Source organism: Cannabis sativa, chromosome 3, assembly GCF_029168945.1.
Source record: "Cannabis sativa cultivar Pink pepper isolate KNU-18-1 chromosome 3, ASM2916894v1, whole genome shotgun sequence".
Lineage (NCBI taxonomy): Eukaryota > Viridiplantae > Streptophyta > Magnoliopsida > Rosales > Cannabaceae > Cannabis > Cannabis sativa.
The window spans coordinates 65,602,678-65,625,541 of NC_083603.1; the positions used below are offsets into that span (position 1 = coordinate 65,602,678).

Consider the following 22,864-nt stretch of genomic DNA (forward strand, 5'->3'; position numbering starts at 1 on the left):
GCTTAGCTCTCCGAGAGTATATGAAACTCACATGCCTTCTCCGGGAGGCATGCTAGATGCTGATCTCTTTGACTAAAGAGACTTAGTTGAATTATCCCAACATTAAACCCCTTCAGTCTACGTGTCTCAATCCGGTTGGTCCACGTATTTTGGACAAAATCAAGGGCAACATTTACCCCCCAAGCCTTTTTGGTGTAAAAGTAAACAAGGCTTGCTTAGATACCTCTGGTTGCCTTATCAGCTTCCTGGCACGTGCCTTGTGCGCGTGGGGATATATTAATGACCATCATTACTGCAGTTATTTGCTTTTTGCAGACAACGATTCATTTTCTATCCATTTATTAATACGGCGCATTAAATGGGTGTCAGACGGGTACTCAAATGTTTTCTACCGCCTTGATGAGTGTTTACTCCAACCGTTGGATCTGTAGAGTTCGAATCGATTGCCATCCTGGCCATACGATGGTGGTTGATCACAGCTGTCTCACACCTGTTCTGGCCTATAAAAGCCAGCCTTCTTACTTCATTTGGTTACTTTCAGCATTTTACAAAATTTTCTTAGAGTTTTCTCAGAGAGAAAAGAAGCTTCAAACACCATAGATTACTTGCTTTTATTCCTTCGACGTTGCCAGTCTTCGTTCTATCGGCGATCAACACCAACCCCCAGTCTTCAAACTTCATGTAAGTTCTTCGTATACTGTATACTTGCTTACTGTTCGTTTACATAGCATGTTTTATGATTTCTGGGTTGGGTGTTGAGCTTCTAGGAATGAGTTTGTCTGAGTTTCTGTATGATGCGTTAAATTCCTATTTTTTTTGCGTTTAGATTTCTCCTTTTCACTACGTTTCTGTTGAGGAATCATCCTCATCTAACGTAATAATGCCTTTAGGGCTCAGAGTAGATCTTGCCTTCTCGGCTTTGCCTTTTTTTTCCCTTTTCTCTTTTTTTTTTCTTTTGCAATGTCCCTGCCTTTGGGATTCTTGCACCCGATTCTTGCCAAGGAAAGCCTCCTGGGGTTTTCTTATTTGGCAAGTATCCAGAGGGGGCCTCTTTCCAGCGGTTAGGGGACCCCCACTCCCTTTTTCGAACAATAGAGTTTGGTTTAGGGCCTAACTGCTAGATTTTCTTGATTTTTTCAGAACTAGAATGTCTACTTCCGCGTCTGGTTCTGAAACTTCCAAGAAAGGAGAGGTTCAACTGGCCACCCTGGAGGAGGTTATGTAAGGTCCCGTGGCCCAGGAGAACTTCAAGTCCCGTGCTAACGGATGGGAGGCGAACGAGCTCCACTCCACACTGACCTGTGCTCACCAGCTTGAAAAGATTGTGGTGGTGGCAGGCATCAAACCATCGGTTTCTGGGACCTTCCACCGGTTGCCTTGGGATGAGGAGACACCTAACCACAATTATGGGGGCTTCGGAGTTTGGAGCCAGACCCACTTGATGTCCGGGGCTATGCTCCCTCTTCAAGACTACTTTGTAAATTTTCTTGTTTTCGTTGGCCTTACGTCGTACCAATTAATTCCTCAAGCATACCGCCTGCTTTCAGGCTTCTTCGTTTTGTATGCTGCCCGGAGCTGGGGTTTGCCCAGTCCGGTTGAAATTTTGTACTTTTACGAACTCGTTTCTGTCCCCAAGAAGGGGGACAAATTTAAAGATGGATTTTATGGCCTCCGGGCCCACCCTTTGAACGAGGGCCCAGTCCCTTTCAACCACCAAAAGCACGTGAAGGAGTATCGTCACCGCTTCTTCTTTTCCTCCGGCTTCCAGGCCATAGACCGCCCGGAGCTTCTTACAGAGTGGGTCAGGATCCCTTCTTACATGCGGACCGCGCCTACCCGAGTATTCCTCCAGCGGGCCAAGACTTTCTCCACGTATGACAAGAAAGCCCTCAACGTTGGGGACTTGGTCATGACGGAGAACTACCGGAAGGCCAAGTTGATATCCAAAAATCAGTCGGTGGATGACTTCATTCTTTCCAAGGTCATCTGCCCGAATGTGAGGACTCTGGCTGCGGAAAGGGCGCTCCTGCAGGGAGGACCCTTCGTCTAGAAGCTCCTCCGGAGCGGAGGCCCCTCAGACCCAAGCCTGGGGTTCTGGCCCTTAACACTGGTGCTCCCGACGCTAGTACTTCAGGTTCTGGTAAGTCTCCTTTAATAATTCAGTATGTTCCTCCTGTCCGAGAGTATACCCAACGTAGACCTATAGGGTTCGATGAGCGTCTCTGTAGGTTTAGAATGCCTTCCACCCGGTGGGGGAGTCACACCAAGGAATATTATTTTTTCCCACTTGGGTCGTTTCTTGGGTCGGTCTCGGATGGGCTCTGGACCTCCGGCGCCTATTCCTCTGGACCATTCAGCCCATTTATCTTCTAGCTGGTTCCTCTCCTCGGACAGCTTTCTTGGGGATGATGAAGCCAGCATTGTAGTCCAAGACTTCGCTAGGACTGAATTAGGGAATCAAGGTAGGACTAGTTTTATTGCTTTCTTGTTGGGCGCATACCTTTTCCATGATTATTCTAACACTTAGCTTATTTCTTTGTTGCAGCAGCCAGGCCTATAGAAGACCTCCTAGCCACTCTTGCCGAGGCATACAGCCCTGACACCTCTCTGCCTCAGGCTCCATCCCAGTTGGTGACTCCCGAGAGGTCCTCATCCAGCACCCCTTTAGGCACGATCGTCTTGATAGACGAGGAGGGGGAAGTTGAGGAAGACAAGGTAGAGGTTGCGGCTGCCCTTGAGCGCAAGCGAAAGGGCAAGATGGTTGAGACTGAGTCTTCTAAGTGGACTCAGAGGGACACTCTAGCCGTCAGTACTGACTCCGGGATTCCTCCCAAGGTGGAGGAGTATACTGTGCCGCACGACATTGTGCTAAACCTGGTTCCCGTGGATGAGGAGAGGCAAAATCTCTGAGTTGCCAAGTACAACTACACCCTGGACGAGTACAGTCGGGGGCACGCTGAGGTGGAGGCCTTAAAGAAGATTCTGCGGGAGGAGCAGCAGAACACTTTGCACGAGGACGCCTTCCGAAATCCTTAGGACCTGAACATGGACCCTTTGACGGATTGATTCAACCGCTTTGTCGGGCCCACCCTAGCTCCCTTCGCCTCGGAGATGACCAGCCAGTTTGTCTCCCACCTGACTCAGTTTCCGGCCAAGATATATGCAGCTTGTGCCTCCTTGAAATCCGTTTACCAGGTCCAAGACATCAGCTCTGCCTTGGCCGCGGTGAGTATTTGTAATTTATTCCCTCCTTTGATATTTTGTCTAAGGCATCTGAGCTCATTCTTGTTCCTTTTTTTTTTCAGATTACTGCCGAGACCGGCCGCCTTTCTAAGACCCTGATCGATCATGGGTTCGTCATGTGCGAATTCGGGGGCATAAACGAGGCCGTGAGGATCCTATGGGACTTGTCTGCCAAAAGGCGGGCGTTCCAGGAGGAGGCTCAACAAAGGGAGGCCCTTGCTGAGGCAAAGTGCCGGGAGGAGGCCAAGCAAAGGGAGGCTGAGGCGGATGCGAGGCACCAGGAGGCACTGAAGGTGGAGGGCGAGGCTGCAGCCAGGGCCCAACTCGAGCTTCGGGAAGCCAGGGAGGCTATGGACGAGATGGCTGCCAAGTTGAAGTCCTTAGAGGAGTTGCATCAGGCGGACTTGCAGTCGACGGCCAACCTGACTGTGGAAGTGAAGGAGCTAAGGGATTTTAGAGATCAGTCCTTGAAAAAGGCCAAAAGAGATGAGCTCCTGACCCCAGTCGTCTGCAAGCATTGCGTCAAGCGCTTCGATGATGGCGTCTATATGGCCTGGCAGTCGAATGACCAGAGTATCAAACTTGACATCTATCCCAAGCCTGAGGAGGCTCTTGCTAAGTTCCGAGAGAAGAAGAAAAGGCTTGATGCTTTACTCGAAGAGCGCCGGGGCCCTCGTCTTCCTCCTCTTATTGAATAGGCCGAGGAGTCCAACCAATTTCACCATTACAACTATATTTTTCTTTCATTTACAGTCTCTTTCCTTTCCTTTAAGACAATTTAAATTATTATCTTCTAAGGGGAGACAATTATTATGGCCCGTCCCCAGGCCCTTAGTATATTTTTTTTGGACCTGCTTTTGGGTTAGGATATTTAAATATATATTTTTACTTTGATATATACTCTGTTTGATTTTGTTTTTACTTTTGGCCTGTTTTACATTTGTTCGTGTGGTATGCCTTAGTACCCCCCTGAGTGACATGAAAACATTATTTTTAAGGCACTCAACTTTATTCAAAATTTAGAGGTTGCATATATTTTACGGTACAAATTCTTTTAACAAAGCCTAAGTTTACATTTTTGGACTATTGGTAATACTTCCGGAGATGATCAGCGTTCCAGGCCCTCGGCACAATGGTTTCGTCCAATCTTTTTAGCTTATAGGTTCCGGAGCCAATCTCATCCTCAATTTCATATGGCCCTTCCCAATTTGGCCCAAGTACCCCCACTCCGGGTTCTTGAGTGGCTGGGAAGACTCTTCTTAAGACCATATCACCAATAGTAAATTTGTTACTTTTAACCTTAGAGTTAAAGTACTTAGTCACCTTCTTTTGATAAGCTGCCATTCGTATTTGAGACTCATCCTGGAGTTCTTCAATTTGATCCAATGCTTCTTGTAATAAAGCCTTGTTTGTTGTTGGATCGTAAGTTGTTCTCCTGTGGGACGGGAATAACGTTTCCACCGGGACCATTGCTTCACAACCGTATGCCATTGAAAATGGCGAGTGGCCGGTCGTGGTTCTTGGGGTCGTTTGGGCCAATTGTTTTTGCAGGCCAGCAGCTTTTTCTTTAGGGTGACCTTTAGGATTTTGTTGACCGCTTCTGCTTGTCCGTTTATATGCGTCCTTGCCACCGCGGAGAAGCTTTTAACGACTCCGTGTTGGTTGCAGAAGTCAGTGAACTCTTCGCAATCGAATTGCTTCCCATTGTCAGGGACTATTTTGTGAGGCAAGCCGTATCGACACACTATGTTTTTGATAACAAAGTCTAGTGCTTTTTTTAGCAGTTATAGTCTTCATTGGCTCATCCTCCGTCCACTTGGTGAAGTAGTCTACTGCTACTATCGCATACTTTACTCCTCCCTTTCCTGTTGGCAGGAACCCAATAAGATCTATTCCCCAGACCGCAAAGGGCCAGGGACTAGTCATTAGGTTAATCTCATTGGGACGAGCTCTTGGTATGTTCGCGAACCTTTGGAACGAATTGTTGGAATTATTTTACCAGGATCTAGATTTACTAACAAGTATGTTTAATTAACATCCTAATATGAATTCTAAAACAATGAAAATAAACACATATAAAGTTTAGAATTTTAATTGATTAATTAAAATCAATTAACTGAGTCTTACAAGCAGTATGGTCTCAACTAGTACGGGGACCATGGGTCTATATAACCGAGCTTCCAATAAGTCGAACTGAATTTACCAAGTAAATTCCCTAACTTATTAATTCCTTGTTGAATCCACACTTAGAACTTGGAATTGCATTCTCAGTCATATAGAATGCTCTATATGTTCCATGATATAGACACGTCATTAGTTATCCATTGTTATAACCCTAATGCGATCAATGACCCTCTAATAGATGATCTACATTGAAAAGGCACTAAGTTACCGTTACACCTTCAATGTATTTTATCCTTAAAACACTTAGCTCCGTATAAATGATATTTCAGCAAAGTGAAATGAGATCTCCACCATTTATCTCTGTTAGCCAAGCTAGAAGGATATCATTGTTTCACTTCTAAGTTCCTATAGAAGTTATAGATTCCATATTTATGGTAGCGCTCCCACTCAATTATACTATCATGTTCCCAAAATGTACGTATCACCCTGACCCAAAAGTAGGCTTAACTAACAAATCAAAGAACATGTATAGTACTCTTGAGATCGAACCTAACCATATCAGGATTAAGGTCATTTGATCTAGGATCAACAGGTGATATTGAATTGAATAGATATTACGGTAAGCTTTAATATATATAATCAAAGTTCAATATCGGTCCCTTCCGATGTATACTCCATACATCCGATACTGGTAAATTTTGCCAATGTCCTAAAAAGGACATTACACTTTTTTAAGGTGTAAGAATACCTATCACTGATTATACCATGTCAGTCTAAATCCAGTGTTCTGACAAATCAGGGAATAAACTTTTGAACATATAATTAAGATTATATTCCACTGTGCCGACAACACTATAATCTTTAACAAATTCATATGTTCTGGACTTAAAAAGAATTCATACATTATATACATATAATCATGAAATAAATCATGTGAACCATGCAACATAAAATGTTATTTCTGATCTTTATTAATTAGTAAATCTGATTATATTGAAATGAGTTTTATTTAGGGCACAAAACCCAACACGAATCACATTTTTGGACGTAGTCTATGCAATCTTTTTTCATTGTTGGCCAGAAGTACCCTTGTCTCAGTATTTTCTTTGAGAGACTTGGGCCTCCTGTATGATCTCCACAGAACTCCTCATGGACCTCTAGCATAATTTGCTTAGCTTCAGGGTCCGATACACACCTTAAATAAGGCATGCTGAGTCCTCTTCGATAGAGAATTTTGTCCATCATCACATAACGGTGCGCTTGATATTGTATCCTTCTGGATAGTGCCTTCTCTTGGGGCAACTAGCCTTGTGTTATGTATTTGATGATGGGAACCATCCAGCTGGGCTCTTACTCAACTGTTGTTATGGCATCTTTTACTTTGATGCTTGGCTCTGCCAAGCATTCCACAGGTACCACCTCAGTTTCTCAATTTCGCTGTCGGAAGCTAACTTAGCCAGACAGTCCGCGTGAGCATTCTTTTCCCTGTGGATCCTTTCCACTTTATAGTCCGTGAACTCGTGGAGCAGTTCTCGAACTATCGCCACATATGCGGTCATTTTTTTCCGCACGTCTGATATTCTCCCGACACCTGGTTTACTACCAGTTGCGGATCACTGTAGACTTCTACTCTTTTAGCCCCCACAGTTTTTGCTAATCTCAACCCTGCTATGAGGGCTTTGTATTCGGCCTCATTATTAGAAGCTGAGAATTCGAACCGTAGGGCTGCTTGGATTCGAAGTCCGTTCGGGGATATCATTGCGACCCCTGCTCCGGATCTGCTTTCGTTGGAGGCGCCGTCCACGAATACCTTCCACGCCGGGACTGGCGGCGTGGGTATATTTTCGGTAGCTTCAGCTTCATTGCACTCCGTGATGAAGTCTACTAGCGCCTGCCCTTTTATGGAAATGCGTGGAATGTATTGTAGATCAAATTGGCTTAACTCCATTGCCCATTTGAGGAGCCTTCCGGATGCCTCTGGCTTTTGTAGGACTTGCCGGAGTGGGTGGTTGGTTAATACCTTGATCGGGTGAGCTTGGAAGTAAGGTCTCAACTTTCTCGAGGCCATCAGGAGGCAAAAAACTAGTTTTTCGATCATCGGGTATCGCGTCTCCGCTCCTATCATGCGCTTGCTGACATAGTACACGGGATGCTGAGTTTTTACCTCTTCCCGTACTAGGGCCGCGCTAACCGCATTTTTGGAGACAGCCAAGTATAGGAACAAGTCCTCTCCGAGAACGGGCTTCGTTAGGATGGGTGGCTTAGCCATGTGCTCTTTCAATTTTTTGAATGCCTCCTCGCACTCGTCGGACCATTCAAATTTCTGACATTTCTTCAAGATGTTGAAGAAGGGAATGCATTTGTCTGTGGACCGGGAGATGAAACGACTGAGGGCAGCAACCTTTCCGGTTAAACTCTGGACATCTTTGTGCTTCTTGGGGGAAAGCATGCTCAGGAGAGCTTGGATTTTTTTCTGGATTTGCCTCAATTCCCCGCTGACTGACAATGAAGCCCAGAAACTTTCCGACTTAACCTCGAAAGTGCACTTTTTCGGGTTGAGTTTCATTCCGTATCTCTAGACCACTTCGAAGCATTCTTCTAGGTCCTCCGCGTGGCTAGTGAACGCCTTTGATTTGACCAGCATGTCGTCCACGTATACCTCCATATTTTGCCCCAGAAGGCCCTTGAACATCCGGTTCACCATTCTTTGGTAAGTTGCACCAGCATTCTTCATTCCGAAAGGCATGACTAGCTAGCAGTATACCCCCTTATCGGTCCTGAAGCTAGTGCACTCCTGATCCGCAATGTGCATCTTGATCTGGTTGTAACCGGCGTACGCGTCCATGAAGGACAATAGCTTGAATTTGGAGGTGGCATCCACCATCTGGTTGATCCTTGGCAAAGGGAAACAATATTTTGGACAGGCTTTGTTTAAATCGGTAAAGTCTATAAAACCCACCATGTCCCGTTGGGCTTTGGCACCAGTACCGGATTGGCTAGCCATTCTGGATACACATCCCGAATGATGCCACTGGTTAGCAATTTGTCCACCTCTTTCTCTAAGGCTTCAGCCTTCACTGAGTCGAGGGGGCGTCGTTTCTGTTAAACCGGTGGTATGTCCGGGTTGACGTTAAGGACGTGGGTTATGACGTGGGGGCTTATGCCGGTCATGTCTTCTTGACACCACGCAAAAACGTCTGTGGTGCCTCTCAGTGTCTTTATTATTTTTTCTTTTTCCTCCAGCTCTAGGCTCTTTCCTAGCCGGAGGACTTTGGTGGAGTCGAGGTCGCATACTGAAACTTCCTCGACGTCCTCCATGGGTTCTACAATTTTTTCGGATCCCACATGGGGATCCAACTCATCTTCTTCCGCCATTTCTTGCTCAATAATTTCACGGACCATTAGGACGGGTAGGTGGGCAGCAACGTTGTAACACTGCCTGGCCTCCCCTTGGTTCCCTCTTACGGTTCCTATCCCAGCCTCTTGAGTAGGGAATTTCAGGCACAAGTGCCTAATTGACGTGACTGCACCAAAATCTACCAGGGCCGGTCGGCCGACGATAGCATTATAAGCTATTGGGCAGTCCACCACCACAAATGTGCAATATTTGAAAGTGCTTTGGGGTGTGTCTGGGCACAAGGTGACTGGGAGCCTCACTTTTCCCATTGGGATAAGTGTTGTTCCATTAAACCCTGTGAGCTGGGAACCGCTTGGTGAAAGATCTCGGTCCGTCAGGCCTATTTCAGTGAAGGCCTCTTTGAATAATAAATTCACAGAACTCCCGTTGTCGATTAGGACTCTGGCCACAATCTTATTGGCAATGGGAGTCTCTATGAACAAGGGGTCATGATGAGGAAAAATGCACTGTCTTAGCGTCCTCTTCTGTGAATGTAATGGGCTGGTCCATTAGCCGGGGCCTTTAAGCTGGGAGTTGAGTGACCTCCCAGACCTCACTATGCTTCACGGCCCTTGCGTAACGTTTCAGCTCCTTACGGGTGGTTTCCCCGATGTGAGGTCCTCTTGAGATCATAGCCACTCTCCCGTTGGGTCTTGGTGGTAGGCCAGGAATATGTTGGGCATCTCCGGGGGGAACAACTGGGGCTAATGCTCCGACTACACCCCCTGGTGCTCCTTGAGGCAAAGCTCCTGCTGCCTGAACCGGATTGAGGTGAGGCAACCGGTTCTTGATCCACTCGTAGAGATGTCCCAATCAGATCAAGTTTTTGATCTCGTCCTTGAGATTTTTGCATTCATTGGTGTTGTGCCCAATGTCGTTGTGGTACTCGCATCTTTTATTGGGGTCCCTCCGGGACCTGTCCTTATACAGAGGAGGCGGTCTCTGGTAGTGCGTATTTTGCCTGGTAAAATACGTATTTTGCCTGGTAGCAAAATACACACGCTCTTGGGAGTCCGTTAGCTCCGTGTACTTGGTATATTGGGGAGTATACCCCTTTTTCTGCCGCTTATCCTCTGACCGATTGCTACCTTTTGAGGACCTCTTGCTCCGAGAGCCTTGAGAAGGACCTGCTAAGCTTGCGGTCGGAGCGAAATGCGACGGGGCTTGCCCACTTATCCCTGAGGGATTCCCAAAGTGAGAAGATGCAGGGGTCATGGCCTGGCCTTAACTATATCCGAGAGTAGCAGAAAATTGTATGCCGCTCATCGGTGGAACGGCTGTTAGCAAGGTTCCTGGGAGTTGAGCTTCGGGTACATATCCTGCTATCCCAGTGGGATAGTATCCCCCATAGGCCACTATTTGGGCCTCTTCCAGGTTGATATATTTTTGGACTCTCTTCTGGAAATCTTGAAGGTTGGAAGCTCCTTCTTGTTGTAACTCGTTCCAGAATGGAGTCCCTGTACGGATGCCTGCTTGAAGAAGAGCAAGCTGTTGTCCGTCATCGACTTTCTTGGTTTTTGAGGCTTCTTCCTTGAACCTCTTTATGAAATTCTTCAACATCTCCGTAGGCAGCTGCTTGATGTTAGTCAAGACGCTGACCTCCAGATTAACTTTCCTCGCGGAGACAAACTGTCTCCGAAAGCTGACAATCCTCGGATCCGGGTTCCAGTTTCTTGAACCACTCTTCTGCGGATCCGCTTAAAGTAAGCGGGAAGCACAAACATTTGGCGTCGTTGCTGACTCTCATGACTGTCATGACTCGGTTGAACCGTGACAGGTGATCGCTAGGGTCCGAGTTCCCGGTATAAGCTGCCATTTCGGGCATCTTAAAATTTTTGGGGAGCTCCGCCTCCAGGATGTGCTTGGCACATGGCTCACGGTCTTCACAGTTAGAGTCGGAGTCATCGCCTTTTTTCTTCAGGAGACTCGGGCAATATCTTTTCAGAGTATGGAAAGCTCTGCCATGATTCCTTCGTTTAACGTAGGGGTGTTCATCAAACCGCCCAAACCGCTCAAACCGCCCGCACCGCACCACACCGCAAAAAAAATGCAGTTTGAAATTATTTGCGGTGCGGTCGCGGTTTGAATTTTTCCTAAACCGTGTGGTGCGGTGCGGTTTGCGGTTTTGAATTGTTAATATGCGGTTCAAACCGCACCGCACCCCATATTATAAAAATACCAATTTTTATATTTATTTAGGTCAAATATGTGAATATTCAACTTAAAGTCTACTATTCTTTCAAAAAAAAAAATTTAAAGTCTACTAATTATTGTATTGTTGACACTTAATTTTTTTTCATATTTATTTTCAAGTCTTATGGCATTTTGAAAAGTTTTGCTCAAAGTTTGTTATATTTGTGATAGTTTAATTATTTAGTGATAGTCCAAAACGCATAAACCACAAAAACCGCACCGTACCGCACTATTTTTTGCAGTGCGGTTTTTGCGGTGCAGTTTTTGCGGGTTTTTAATTTCGCGGTGCGGGTGCGGTTTGGGAAATTTGAAAAACTGCATGTGCGGGTTGGTTTGAAAAAATAGTCAAAACCGCACCTTCCGCACCGCGAACACCGCTAGTTTAACGTTATCGTAGAGACTGCGGGTCCATATTTCTTTTGGTCCAGGTGATCCCGGAGGTCACCGTGGTTCCCGTTAATCTGATGTCTCAGATCGATGGGAGGACATTTCTGGCCCCTTCTCCCTCTCCCTCCGGGTTCTTGGTGCACGAAAACGCTCTTTCGGTCCTCTCGATCCTGAAGGCCAAGACTCCCTTTTTGGAGTTCGCCCCTCTGCGGACCTTTCCCTTTCGGGAAATTTGAGCGGACCTTTCGCGGATTCCGCACCTTTTTCTTTTTCCCAGGAGTGGAAGTAGGGTTTTCCTTTTGGTTCCCTTCGGAGGGATACCTTATAGGGCTAGGTTCCCTAGATTTCTGCTTTTGGATACTTGGAGAGGATTCTTCTGGTCTCTCTCCAAGTCCAGCAGGGATGGCTTTAGGATGCACGTGGATTCCTGCTGCCTCCATGGCTTTTTGCATGGCCAGCATCGCCTCTTGCATCCTTCGGTTTTGTTCTTTTTGGGCTGCGATTTCAGCTTCGTGATCTGCAGCCTTTTGTCTCAAGAGTACCAGCTCTATGTAGCTGCCTTCATCGTAGGCGCCGTACTCATCAAAGTTTCCTTCGTACTCGTCATCAGGGGTTCCTTCTTACTCCTTAGAGCTCACATTTGCTCGTGAGGCCACGTTCTCATCGTTTGGGTCTTGAGCGTCTTGAGGAGGACAGGGTTGACGTGTGTTTCGATTCTCCACCATTGTTGTTTTGTAATGTTATTGTCTACTTTCAGACGCTTCCTTCAGCTCTCAATGAAAACACCAAAATGTTGACCGAGGTTTTCGGCAACCAATATAATAATAATATTTCCGAAAGCTATAAGGAATTAATGAGAGAGATTTTTACGTGGTTGGGGCATTAATGAGCCTTAGTCCACGAGTCTGTGTATTTATGAGAGTATTTATTACAGAGAATGTTCTTGGTGGTTTTCCTCTCTAGTTCTTATGAAACCCAAAATTCTCGACCCCTGCCTTAATGAGTTTGGGGGGTATTTATAGTGTTTTTGTGGGGTGATCCCTAGAATTGAGGTACATGTCTTTCTGTAATTTCAGTAAAGGAACACATTCCTAATGGATACATCATAGGAAATGCATGGTCTAATCCCTAGGCTTTGTAGGGGTTTAATGGATGTAGTCCTTTATCCTTCTTGACTGATGTGATTTCTCATAAAGTAGCCGTCACTAGGCTTACTAATCATAGCGTAGTAGCTGCAGAAAGGGGGTTACACCGTCAGACTTTAAGACATATGGCAATTTCAATACGCCTTCTCCCATGCGGCATTAAATGTGAGGTGACTGTTCAGATAGGATTTGACACCTCCCGGAGATGCTTTGTTGTAGCTTAGCTCTCCGGGAGTATGTGAAACTCACATGCCTTCTCCGGGAGGCATGTTAGATGCTGATCCCTTTGACTAAAGAGTCTTAGCTGAATTATCCCAACGTTAAACCCCTTCAGTCTACGTGTCTCAATCCGGTTGGTCCACGTATTTTGGACAAAACCAGGGGCAACATATGTATATGTATGAAGGTATAAGTTTATATGTTATCATATGTCATACTAATATTTGAGCAATGTATAATTTTTTTTTTAATGTTTTAATCTTTGTTATTTTTTTCTTCATTATTTGAATTTTTTAAAAAATATAATATCACTATTTTTACAAATTTATTGATCTATTTAAATGTTTTTGTTATTATATTTTAGTTTTTCATAAATTTAATCTCAGTTTTTTAAATAATTAAAATCGGGGAATGAATTAAGCATTTTTTTGTACTTTAAAGATCAGTTTTTTGTATTTTCATTCAATAAATTTATGAAAAAAATATGAAATTTATGATTGTTAATAAAATTGTTAAAAACATTATTGTTTATATATTTATAGATTAAATTTTTTTTAAGATTATTTTTTCTATTTTACATTTCTATATATTTTTATTTTCAAAAATTACAAACTATTTTTAAAAATTAAATTATTTTAAGTAAGTCTATATAAGTATTTATTTTTAAATTTTATTTGTCCAAAAGTTGAAAATAATTTTTTATTTTATTTATAAAAAGTAATCAAATAAAAAAAAAAATTGAATGGATATATGTGTTAGTATGAAGTATAAGCTTATATGTTATCATATGCCATATTAATATTTGAGCAGTGTATAATTTTTTTTAATGTTTTAATCTTTGTTGTTTTTTTTTTTCATTATTTGAATTTTAAAAAATATGGTATCACTATTTTTACAAATTTATTCATCTATTTAAATGTTTTTGTTATTATATATATTAGTTTTTCATAAATTTAGTCTCAATTTTTTAAATAATTAAAATCGAGGAATGAATTAAGTATTTTTTGTGCTTTAGAAATTAATTTTTTGTATTTTCATTTAATAAATTTATGAAAAAAAATATAAAATTTATAATTGTTTATAAAATTGTTAGATCTTGCCGTACTAACCATTGTTCGTTACTACTTTAAAACTAACGCAAAAGTTAATACATTTTTTATAGTACAATAAAAAATATTTGGTGTATAACTTAGTGTAATGACGGTAAATTATAAGAACACACAAAAAAAAAAAATCAATATTTATTAATTAGTATAATAACCGCTCCCATTATGTTAATATATAATCCAGTAATAGAAATCCAAAAGCTTTTCACTTTATTATCTAGAAAAACATTATTTAGTCTTCGTGTGGTTTGCTTTACCAGTTTGGTTGAATATAATTTAATGAAGTTAGATTCTTGCCAATATTTTTTAATTGACCCATCCCCTAATTTCCATTTACTGTCGAGACTGTGACAAACATAGTTATATAAGACTATCATTTTTTTTTTAAAAAAATAAATAAATAAAAGAAATGAAAAAAACTTTAGGGTGTTAGCTTGTTTATTTATTTTTATGCACGCTGAAACAAGAATACAACTCATTTCTCACTCTCACACCTTTGTCACTGCCACTTTCTCTACTTCTCTCTCTCTTTTTTGGTTCCTCACTTTTTTCTCCTGTGTGTACCGCTTGCTCTGAAAGCACACCATTGTTACTTATTTCTAACCGTTATCTAAGCTTGCTTTATCCATGGCTGTTTTAGCTTTTCTAGTGCTTATTCTGGCTATGACTGCCCATACAAGTAGTAAGCCCTTTTCTTTACCAACTCTGAAAACATTATTTGCCATAATTAGTTTTTCGTTTTCCTCTTCTGTTGGTAACATAATAATCTTGTGAGATGTGTTCCCTTTTGTATATTTCATCTGGGTTTGAAGATAACGAAGCATCAGCTCATATTTAATGACAGTCTTATTTTTTTTTTTCTTCTTAAGAAAACAAGCTATTTTTGGTCCTTTATTTTCATGTGAGAAACTGTAAATGCTCAACACTAAATGCTCTGCATTTACTCTGATCTTTTTCTCTCCAGCTCAACTTTTTATATTTCAAGATTTTTCCATATATATTTGTAATCATAAACTAAAATGGGGAAAAGGGTAGGTACTCAAATGGTGCTTATCCTTTCACCTTCTGCTCTCTAATTTCTTTATTAGCTGCCTTATCACACACTCTCTTTCTCTCTCTCTCTCTCTCATAATTGGTCATAAAGGATCTGCCTTTTTCATGGTTTATCATGGATCTCCCTCGATCTCTACTAATTTGATTATATTTCCTTGACCCTCGTATGTTTTAACTTTTAAAATATACAACTTAATGAAACTTTTACAGGTGCGAATTGGTGTGTATGCAAGAGTGGATTAAGTGAGGGAATGTTACAGAAGACACTGGACTATGCTTGTGGGGCTGGCGCTGACTGTAACCCCATCCACACAAATGGGGTTTGTTACAACCCAAACACTGTTCTTGCTCACTGCAATTATGCTGTAAACAGCTATTTCCAGAAGAAGGGCCAGGCTCAAGGCGCATGTGATTTTGCCGGAACTGCTTCGTTGGCTACTTCTGACCCTAGTAAGTTCCCACCACAAAACTCACCATTTTCTTATCTTCAAGGCTTAAGTGAACTGCAACTCTCTTAAACATTTACTTTACATGGTGATTGACAGGTACAACTGGTTGCAGTTACCCTTCTTCAGCCAGGTATATAATACTTCTGTTCACAGTTTTAGTTTGGAAATATATTATATTTTTTCGAAAGAGGGGAATATATTATATTTATTTACAGAAGAGAACTTGATAATCAAAACCTTTAAGCACATTTTAAGTTTTTTTTAAGTATCCACTTAAATAAAATGGCCTATTTGTTCTGAGAATATTGTGAATTTTAGTGATAGGCGTGAATCAAGTCTGTCCAAGAAAAGGTTGCCTAATCTTGTAATTTTTGCAAACTTTAGGACTGTTTATATGTCTGAATGTGTTACTATTGTTTTCATTCGGTGCCACTTGCAGCTTTTTTTATAATTGTCATTTTAAATGCGGTGTCGGGTCTGACATTCATCAGGGTTTCGAGTTGGTATACTGTAGTCTTGTTGGTTTTTAAAATTTGTGAAAGAGTAAACATATTATGGAGTAAAAACATATACATATGTCGAGTTAAGTAGTGAAAAGGGTATAAAGGGAATTTTAAGAAAGTATCCCCGAGAATATTTAAAATTTAAATGATAGATTTTTTTTTTAAATTGGTAGAGACTGGAGAATATACCTCATTCAAATTTGAATTTGTTTTATAATGGGACTCAACGTCGTTATCTTTGATTAGATCAAAGAAATATGTTTGAAAGTAAGAAAATATTATATAGAGCTTTTCCATATTTCAGCTGTTTTGTGGCAGAACAGCAGAAAATAAATAAAAAAGCTGCAACTGTAGTTTTTGTAAAGTTGTGGTGTGAAATAAAGTTTTAGGTTTTAGGGATTTACCCATCAAAACTAGTTGGGATAAAAAATGATCCTTAGATAGAGTTAGCTGTCTTAGTTTCTTGTATTGCTGTAGTTTCTTTTGTTTTTGATGGAATGTATTATTGCTGTAGTTTCGTGAAGGGAGCTGCCTATTTTTTTTTTTCCTGTTTACATGATAGTTTTTGCCCATTCATAGTGGAATGGGCATCTTTGCTTTTTATTTTATATATATATTTTTATATACAGATAAAAGTATGCCTTTTTGAAAGAATTGATGTCTTGTTCAACTATTTCGTTCAATTCAAATGCCTTCCATTTATTTTATTTTACCTTATTAAAAAAATCACATACCCAATACACCCTTCTCTATCTCCTTTTGCTTTGTCCAATATATGTGTACCCTTTTTGTCATTTTGACCAATATTGTAATTGCATCATGATGTCCTTGACTCATTGTCCATTAATTGGTGGTGAGCTTATGGGTATGTGTGACTTTTTCACTTTTTATAAAAGATCGATGCCACAATCATTGGATCCAATGCTTTTATAGATGGTTAATGTCACATAGTATTTGAACAGAGTAAAGGGTAAAAAAGTCAAAAGTAAATTTCCTTTTTACCCTTACCAAACACAATGCATAGTTTTGTTGCTTTTTATGACTGATAGTAGTGCACCCAAGCTAAGCAATGGTCAAAAGTTGTGGCCATCAAGAACTGTTGGCAGTGACTTGAGAAGTTGTGTCCACATTATGGTGCAAAAATAGGGTATAGCAGCGGCTGCTTTTTCTGGGTGGGGGCTACTCTTTTGAGATTGTCCTTGGGATAAGCAAGTCTTTTGAGATTAGAGCCAATTTTGTAATTTTTTGGGGCATTCTCGAGAGTTGTGTGCTTTGTCATTTCTATTTCACCATTTATATGGAAAGCAGCATAGTCTGAAATCTAATTTTATTTTCTATTTTACTGAAGTATATAGATATGTGTAAAAAGTAAAATAAAACAAACAAATATTAGGGAATCAAAATGTTACACTGCTATTGAAGACACTCATCACGTATTCACATGGTGGTGGGTCTGAGTAGTACTTGAAACAAACCATGACATTGATTATAACCTTGCCAGGCAATTTTTTTTGTATTTATTATACTTCTTGAATAATATTAAGAAGTACCCAACGATCACTTATGGTGTCAAAATTATTTCAACTATATCACTTTATTTTTCAGCTTAAATGACTAGAGAATTGCTTTTGTTTGTTCCTAGTTTGAAGTTGCCTTTATCATTCATAGGAGTCTTAACTTCTAAATGTGTTGACCACATGGATTTTGCTTTAATTATGTTTCAGATTTGTGCCTCTTGCCACGTAGGTAGGAAAAGTGCATGCATATTTTACTAATCTTATATTTGAGAATGTTGCAAGTTAATACTTAATAGTAGTATCATTCTCTTGTTCCCGTGCTTAGTCTTATGGTGTTTTATGTATTTTGTTTCATTTGATTAGCTCAAGCACCAGTACTACTCCAGTGTCAAGTACAACACCATCCACTAGCACTGGCACGAACACGGGCACAGGAACCGGCACAGGCACCGGCACCACGCCATCCAGCACCGGGACACCATCGACCACATCCCCATACAGCACAACCCCATCCACCGGGGTGCTAGGAGGAGGAATGGGAGGTGGCATGGGCCCCACAGGACAGGGCATTAACACAGATGAAAGTGGTGGGTTTAGACTAGCTAAGACTAGTGTGTTCTCTTCCTTGGTGACCTTATTCATTTCAGGTTTGATGCTCTGTTTGGGTTAAAAAGTAAGTTTAGGGATGATGGATGATGTGGGGTAGGGAGGACGGAGGCTAGTCTGCTGATGCTGCTGGATTTTCAATGTGCACAGGTTGTTTATGCATGTGATTCTGCTGTTGTTTTGTAGGTGTTCAAATCTAAAAAAAGACAACCTTTTTCTTAATTATTTATTTTAACTATTTATTATTAATATTTCTTCACTATTTTTGTATTTTGTCTTCTATCATCATCATCATCCTACATGGGAAATTAAGATGGGTTTTTGATTCCTTTTTGGTGGTGTCTGCTTAGTGGAATGTGGGAAAAGAAGCAAAGGGTTCAAGTTTCTCTAGTTGTTTCTCCAACTTTGTCATCGCTTTTTGTACATCTAGATCTTTAAGAGGGTAGTTATCTATTAATTTGTATGGAGAAACTCAAAACTTTTTTATGTTACTCTTGTAATGCCCCTCATTTAACTTGTTATCTATTTAGAAATGGATTTCTAGTATGGTAGTTGGCATATATGAATGAATTTAAGATAGTATGATGTGGTATATAACTAATTAATTAAAAGGACAAAATTGAAAATTTGTTACAACTTTTAACAATCGGGGTTTTTGTTTATATTATGAGAAGTCCAAGGACTTGATTGGCATTATCTTTAACTAAAGGAAGCTATGACATAAATCATTTATAAAGATTTCTCACTATGTTTATGGAGCTCGGGTTAAAATATTTATTGACATGTTTTTGAAAGAAAAGAAAGGAGCCCGAAAAGAAGATATTCATGAAATTTTATAGTCCTAATTAGTGACCACAAATATTTATTTGGTAGAAGAGGTAGGAATGAGATGTACAATAAATAATTAATGGAGCTTTTAATGGTTAATTGACTATGGAGTACCGAAAGTAGAGGCCAAGCCAGAGGATCTGAAGGAGATTTTATAATCAGAGAACATTATGCAGTGGCTTGTTTACAGTATCATTATTGTACGGCCTTCTTTGTGGACCACACGTGAAGATGGTTTGTTTTTTAGTGAGCCTAAAGTGTATTGCTTGCAACAAAATTTAATCTAATATTACTTCCATTCTTTTTTTTTTTGAAATTCCAGCACTGTAATTTAATAATTATCATTAAATTTAAATTCAGAGAAAGAGACTGATCAGGAAAGCATAATATAAATATTAATGAGTACTTTTATAATACAACATATCTAGAAAGGTTGCAGCGATATACTATTAATTTTGGCATTTAAGAAAATTTTCGAGTTTTTTTTTTATTATTTTATTTTTACACTTTAAAATAATTTATATATATATTTTTACTAAAATTAACACAATAATCTACATAACAATTAATAGAACAACCAAAATTTCAATCCAAATCTATCTAGCAACCCACATAAAAATTACCGGAACAATTACCAGAACGATCCAAACTGTAAAAATAAAAAAAAAGTTAAAAAAAAATATATAGGATAATTCTTTTTTTTTTTTTTTTAATAATCGTGTATGTTATGGTTATTTAAGAAAATTTAGAATAATTTACAATATAAAAAATAATATTGAAACAGCCTATTTCACACAAGTATAAAATAAAAGAGTCACACATGCAACAGACTATTTGAACTCTATTTTTGTCACGTTAATTTTTTTTGAATTTATCGAAATTTTGCAAGACGTTTTAAATAACTACAACATATATAACTATAAAAAAAAAATAGATTAAATTTTTTTCTCAAATGTCAATAAATGAAGGGATCAGTTGAAAACTAGCCATTTTTTATTTTATTACATATTAACGAAATATGACTCTAAAATAATTTTAATTGATAAATACTTTCTTTTATAATCAAAGTACCAAATATAACCTTACATAACTTATTAAAATTAGATTTTGTAATACACATAATGAGGGTAAAATCTACAAAATTGAATATAAATTAAAGAGTAATAAAATAAAAGTAAAAATTAAAATAAAAAATAAAAAATGAATATATAATGTAATTTTCTCATAAATAAAATATATCGGTACATTCTTTTTAATATTTTAGAATTTCTTATATTAATAAATAAATAAAATTTCAAATATCTCATTGCTTACAGCACCGCCTTTCTTTGTGGTGGGCATTTCTTGGCACTTCTATCTTACTTCAATGCATTTGTATGGACATCTTACTATCGATATATATAAATGCATATATACACATATATTTATATTGTAAAGGTAGAATTTCATTAACCAAAAACATCAAATATCCTTAGATCAATTTGGTCTAAGAAAAATTAACAAACACAACTATAAAAAACACAACTATATAAGAAAACAAACTAAAATTATTAAATTGACCTAAAAACGCAAAGTTAATATAATAGTGCAAATAAATATTATTGTAAATTAATAATGTCAATTAGAAATTTAAAATGACATAATCATTTTTTCAAAGTATTTATGATTTGATTCTCTAATTAATTAACATATTCCTATACTCAATTAATTTTAAAAATACCAATTTAAGTACAATTCCTCTAGGTCAAGGTAAATAACACATTCCTATGCTATTTACAAATCACACTTTTTCAAGTTGATATTCATGCATCATTCAAGCAATTCTACTAACCTTATTTTTTCCAAAATAAAGATTAGCTAGTACTTACTAATAGTAATAGTGATCAAGCAAAAATAAGCAATTACACAATAAACATTTTTGAATGAACAAAATCAATTCACTGAACATAACAACAAAATACCAAATTACAATTTAAGTCAACAAAATAATTCTAGCAAAAGAGAAATTAACTCATAATAAATTGTGCAAAAATTACAAAGTTTAAAATAAGAAAAAAAAATGAAAAGAAAAACCCATATTAGAGTTGTCACAATACTCCAAGCTTTCTTTGCCAAAATTCTCTTCTTCTTCCTTTGAATATTTGCCAATCTCCAAAATAAAAATACTAAACTAAAAACCTAAATAACACTCACATAAACTCTATTTTTTCTTTTTCTTCTTTTTTTTTTCTTGCTGTTTTTGGGAGTAGCAGCCAGCTGATCTTCAATCTTCAATTCACTCACGCCTCTTCTTCTGATATATGTATATATATATATATATATATATATATATATTTAATGGTTACATTTTTATTGTAACCATATGGTTACATTTTTCTTTGACTTGTAATAGCAGGTTACTAATAGGTAGACTTCTTTTTTTGAAATTAATTAACTATTTTCTTAAAATAATTAATTAAATATTCAACAAGACCTCTTTTAGCAATTAATATTTATATTTAAATCTTTACTTGAATTATTTTAATAATTAAGCCCTTTAATTATAATATTTACAATAATTTTTTTTTTACAAAAATTAAACTTCTTTTGACACAAATTAAAATGCTCTTCTTATAATAAATTTTTAAATGATATTTAATTATTTTGTTACAATTATATGAACTAAGTATGAGGCCTCAAGTTAATCAATCGATAACAAGTGCAGCCATTTTTTTTTTCTAAAAAATCCTTCAACTTATTTCATTTTTTACTTTTTAAATATTTAAATAAAAAAATATATAATTAAGTGAAATATTTTAAAATTAAGATTACAAGTATAATAAAATTTAAATTATGAAATTATATGTGTATAACTTTAAATTATAAAAAGTTTTGCTATAAAATTTTAAATAATTTAAGTATAAAAAAATAAATTGTTAAAAGATCCTTATATAGTAATAAATTACAAAAAATTAATTAATAATTATAATTAATTTAATTCTAAAATATAATTAATTTTAATTAAAGTTTTATTAGGAAATAAATGATTAGGTTACTTTCAGGTTACAAGTTACTTATTATTTATTTTTATTTAATTTCTAAATTAACCACAACCATTTAATAGTAATCCAATGACTTAAAAAAAATGTAACCATGATGGTTACAATAAAAATGTAACCATTGAAACCTCTTCCATATTTATATATATTATAACTTTATTTCATTTCCATTTTTTTCTTCCAAAGCAAGCCCTCCACATGACTTTGCTGGCCCAATTTTCCATTTTTTCCCATATATATTACAAAAGCTTGCTTTTCATATGGGTTCACATATGAGTCATTTGGCCCATTTAATTCTGCATTATCCACACTACAAACAATAACTACAATGTGAGCTTTAGTGTGGATGAATACTTTGTACTAAATATTTGGGCTTCCGTGAGTTTATGGACTTTAATATCATTTCTCTCAATTTTAACAATAAATCTAAAATATACATTTAATCCTTTTACAAAAATACACAACATTGAGATTAACACTTACAAAATGAAAAATTAAATAAATTAATTAAAAGTTATAAAAATTAATATATAAAGAACTAAAATTAATATTTATTCAAAATTAAATAAAAAGACTACTAAAATAAACTAAAAATGTTTGAGAATAAAGTTAATTTAATGCACAAAAAGAGCTAAATAACTCTATTTTCATAGAGTTATCAGCCTACAGAGTCGGATTCTTGTCGAAGTCAAAAGAGGACAAAAAACTAGCTACCCACTTGGAACCAAGGCCCATGCCGGCCAAGGTTCTCAAGCCTTGAAAGGGTTGGACAAGGTTCCATGACTCAGCCAAGAATTGGCCAGGGTCACCAAAGCCAGGCATGAATAGGCTAACTTTATAGGGTAAAATCCTAAAGCTGGCCAACTCCCATGATTAAGCCCTAGGGCCAGCCAGATCTCACGCAAGAACTCCCAAGCCAGCCAATGTTAGTTTTGAATCCCAATGTGTGTTTTTCTTTCAAAACCCAAATATGTGCCTCGTATTCTTTACGACTCAAAGAGACAAGAATCATAACAAAGGACAGAATCAAATCTTTTCTATCAAAGAGTCACACAG

General features: G+C 38.2%; 1 protein-coding gene across 1 annotated transcript; it reads left to right on the plus strand.

The window, feature by feature from the left end:
- Positions 1 to 14,156: 14,156 nt before the first annotated feature.
- Positions 14,157 to 18,488, plus strand: LOC115709667 (PLASMODESMATA CALLOSE-BINDING PROTEIN 3). Its single transcript, XM_030637826.2, has 4 exons — positions 14,157 to 14,496; positions 15,078 to 15,317; positions 15,413 to 15,446; positions 17,700 to 18,488. The coding sequence occupies exons 1-4, from the start codon at positions 14,442 to 14,444 to the stop codon at positions 18,004 to 18,006; spliced, it is 636 nt and encodes a 211-aa protein (XP_030493686.2). The 5' UTR covers positions 14,157 to 14,441; the 3' UTR covers positions 18,007 to 18,488.
- The last annotated feature ends 4,376 nt before the right edge of the window (positions 18,489 to 22,864 follow it).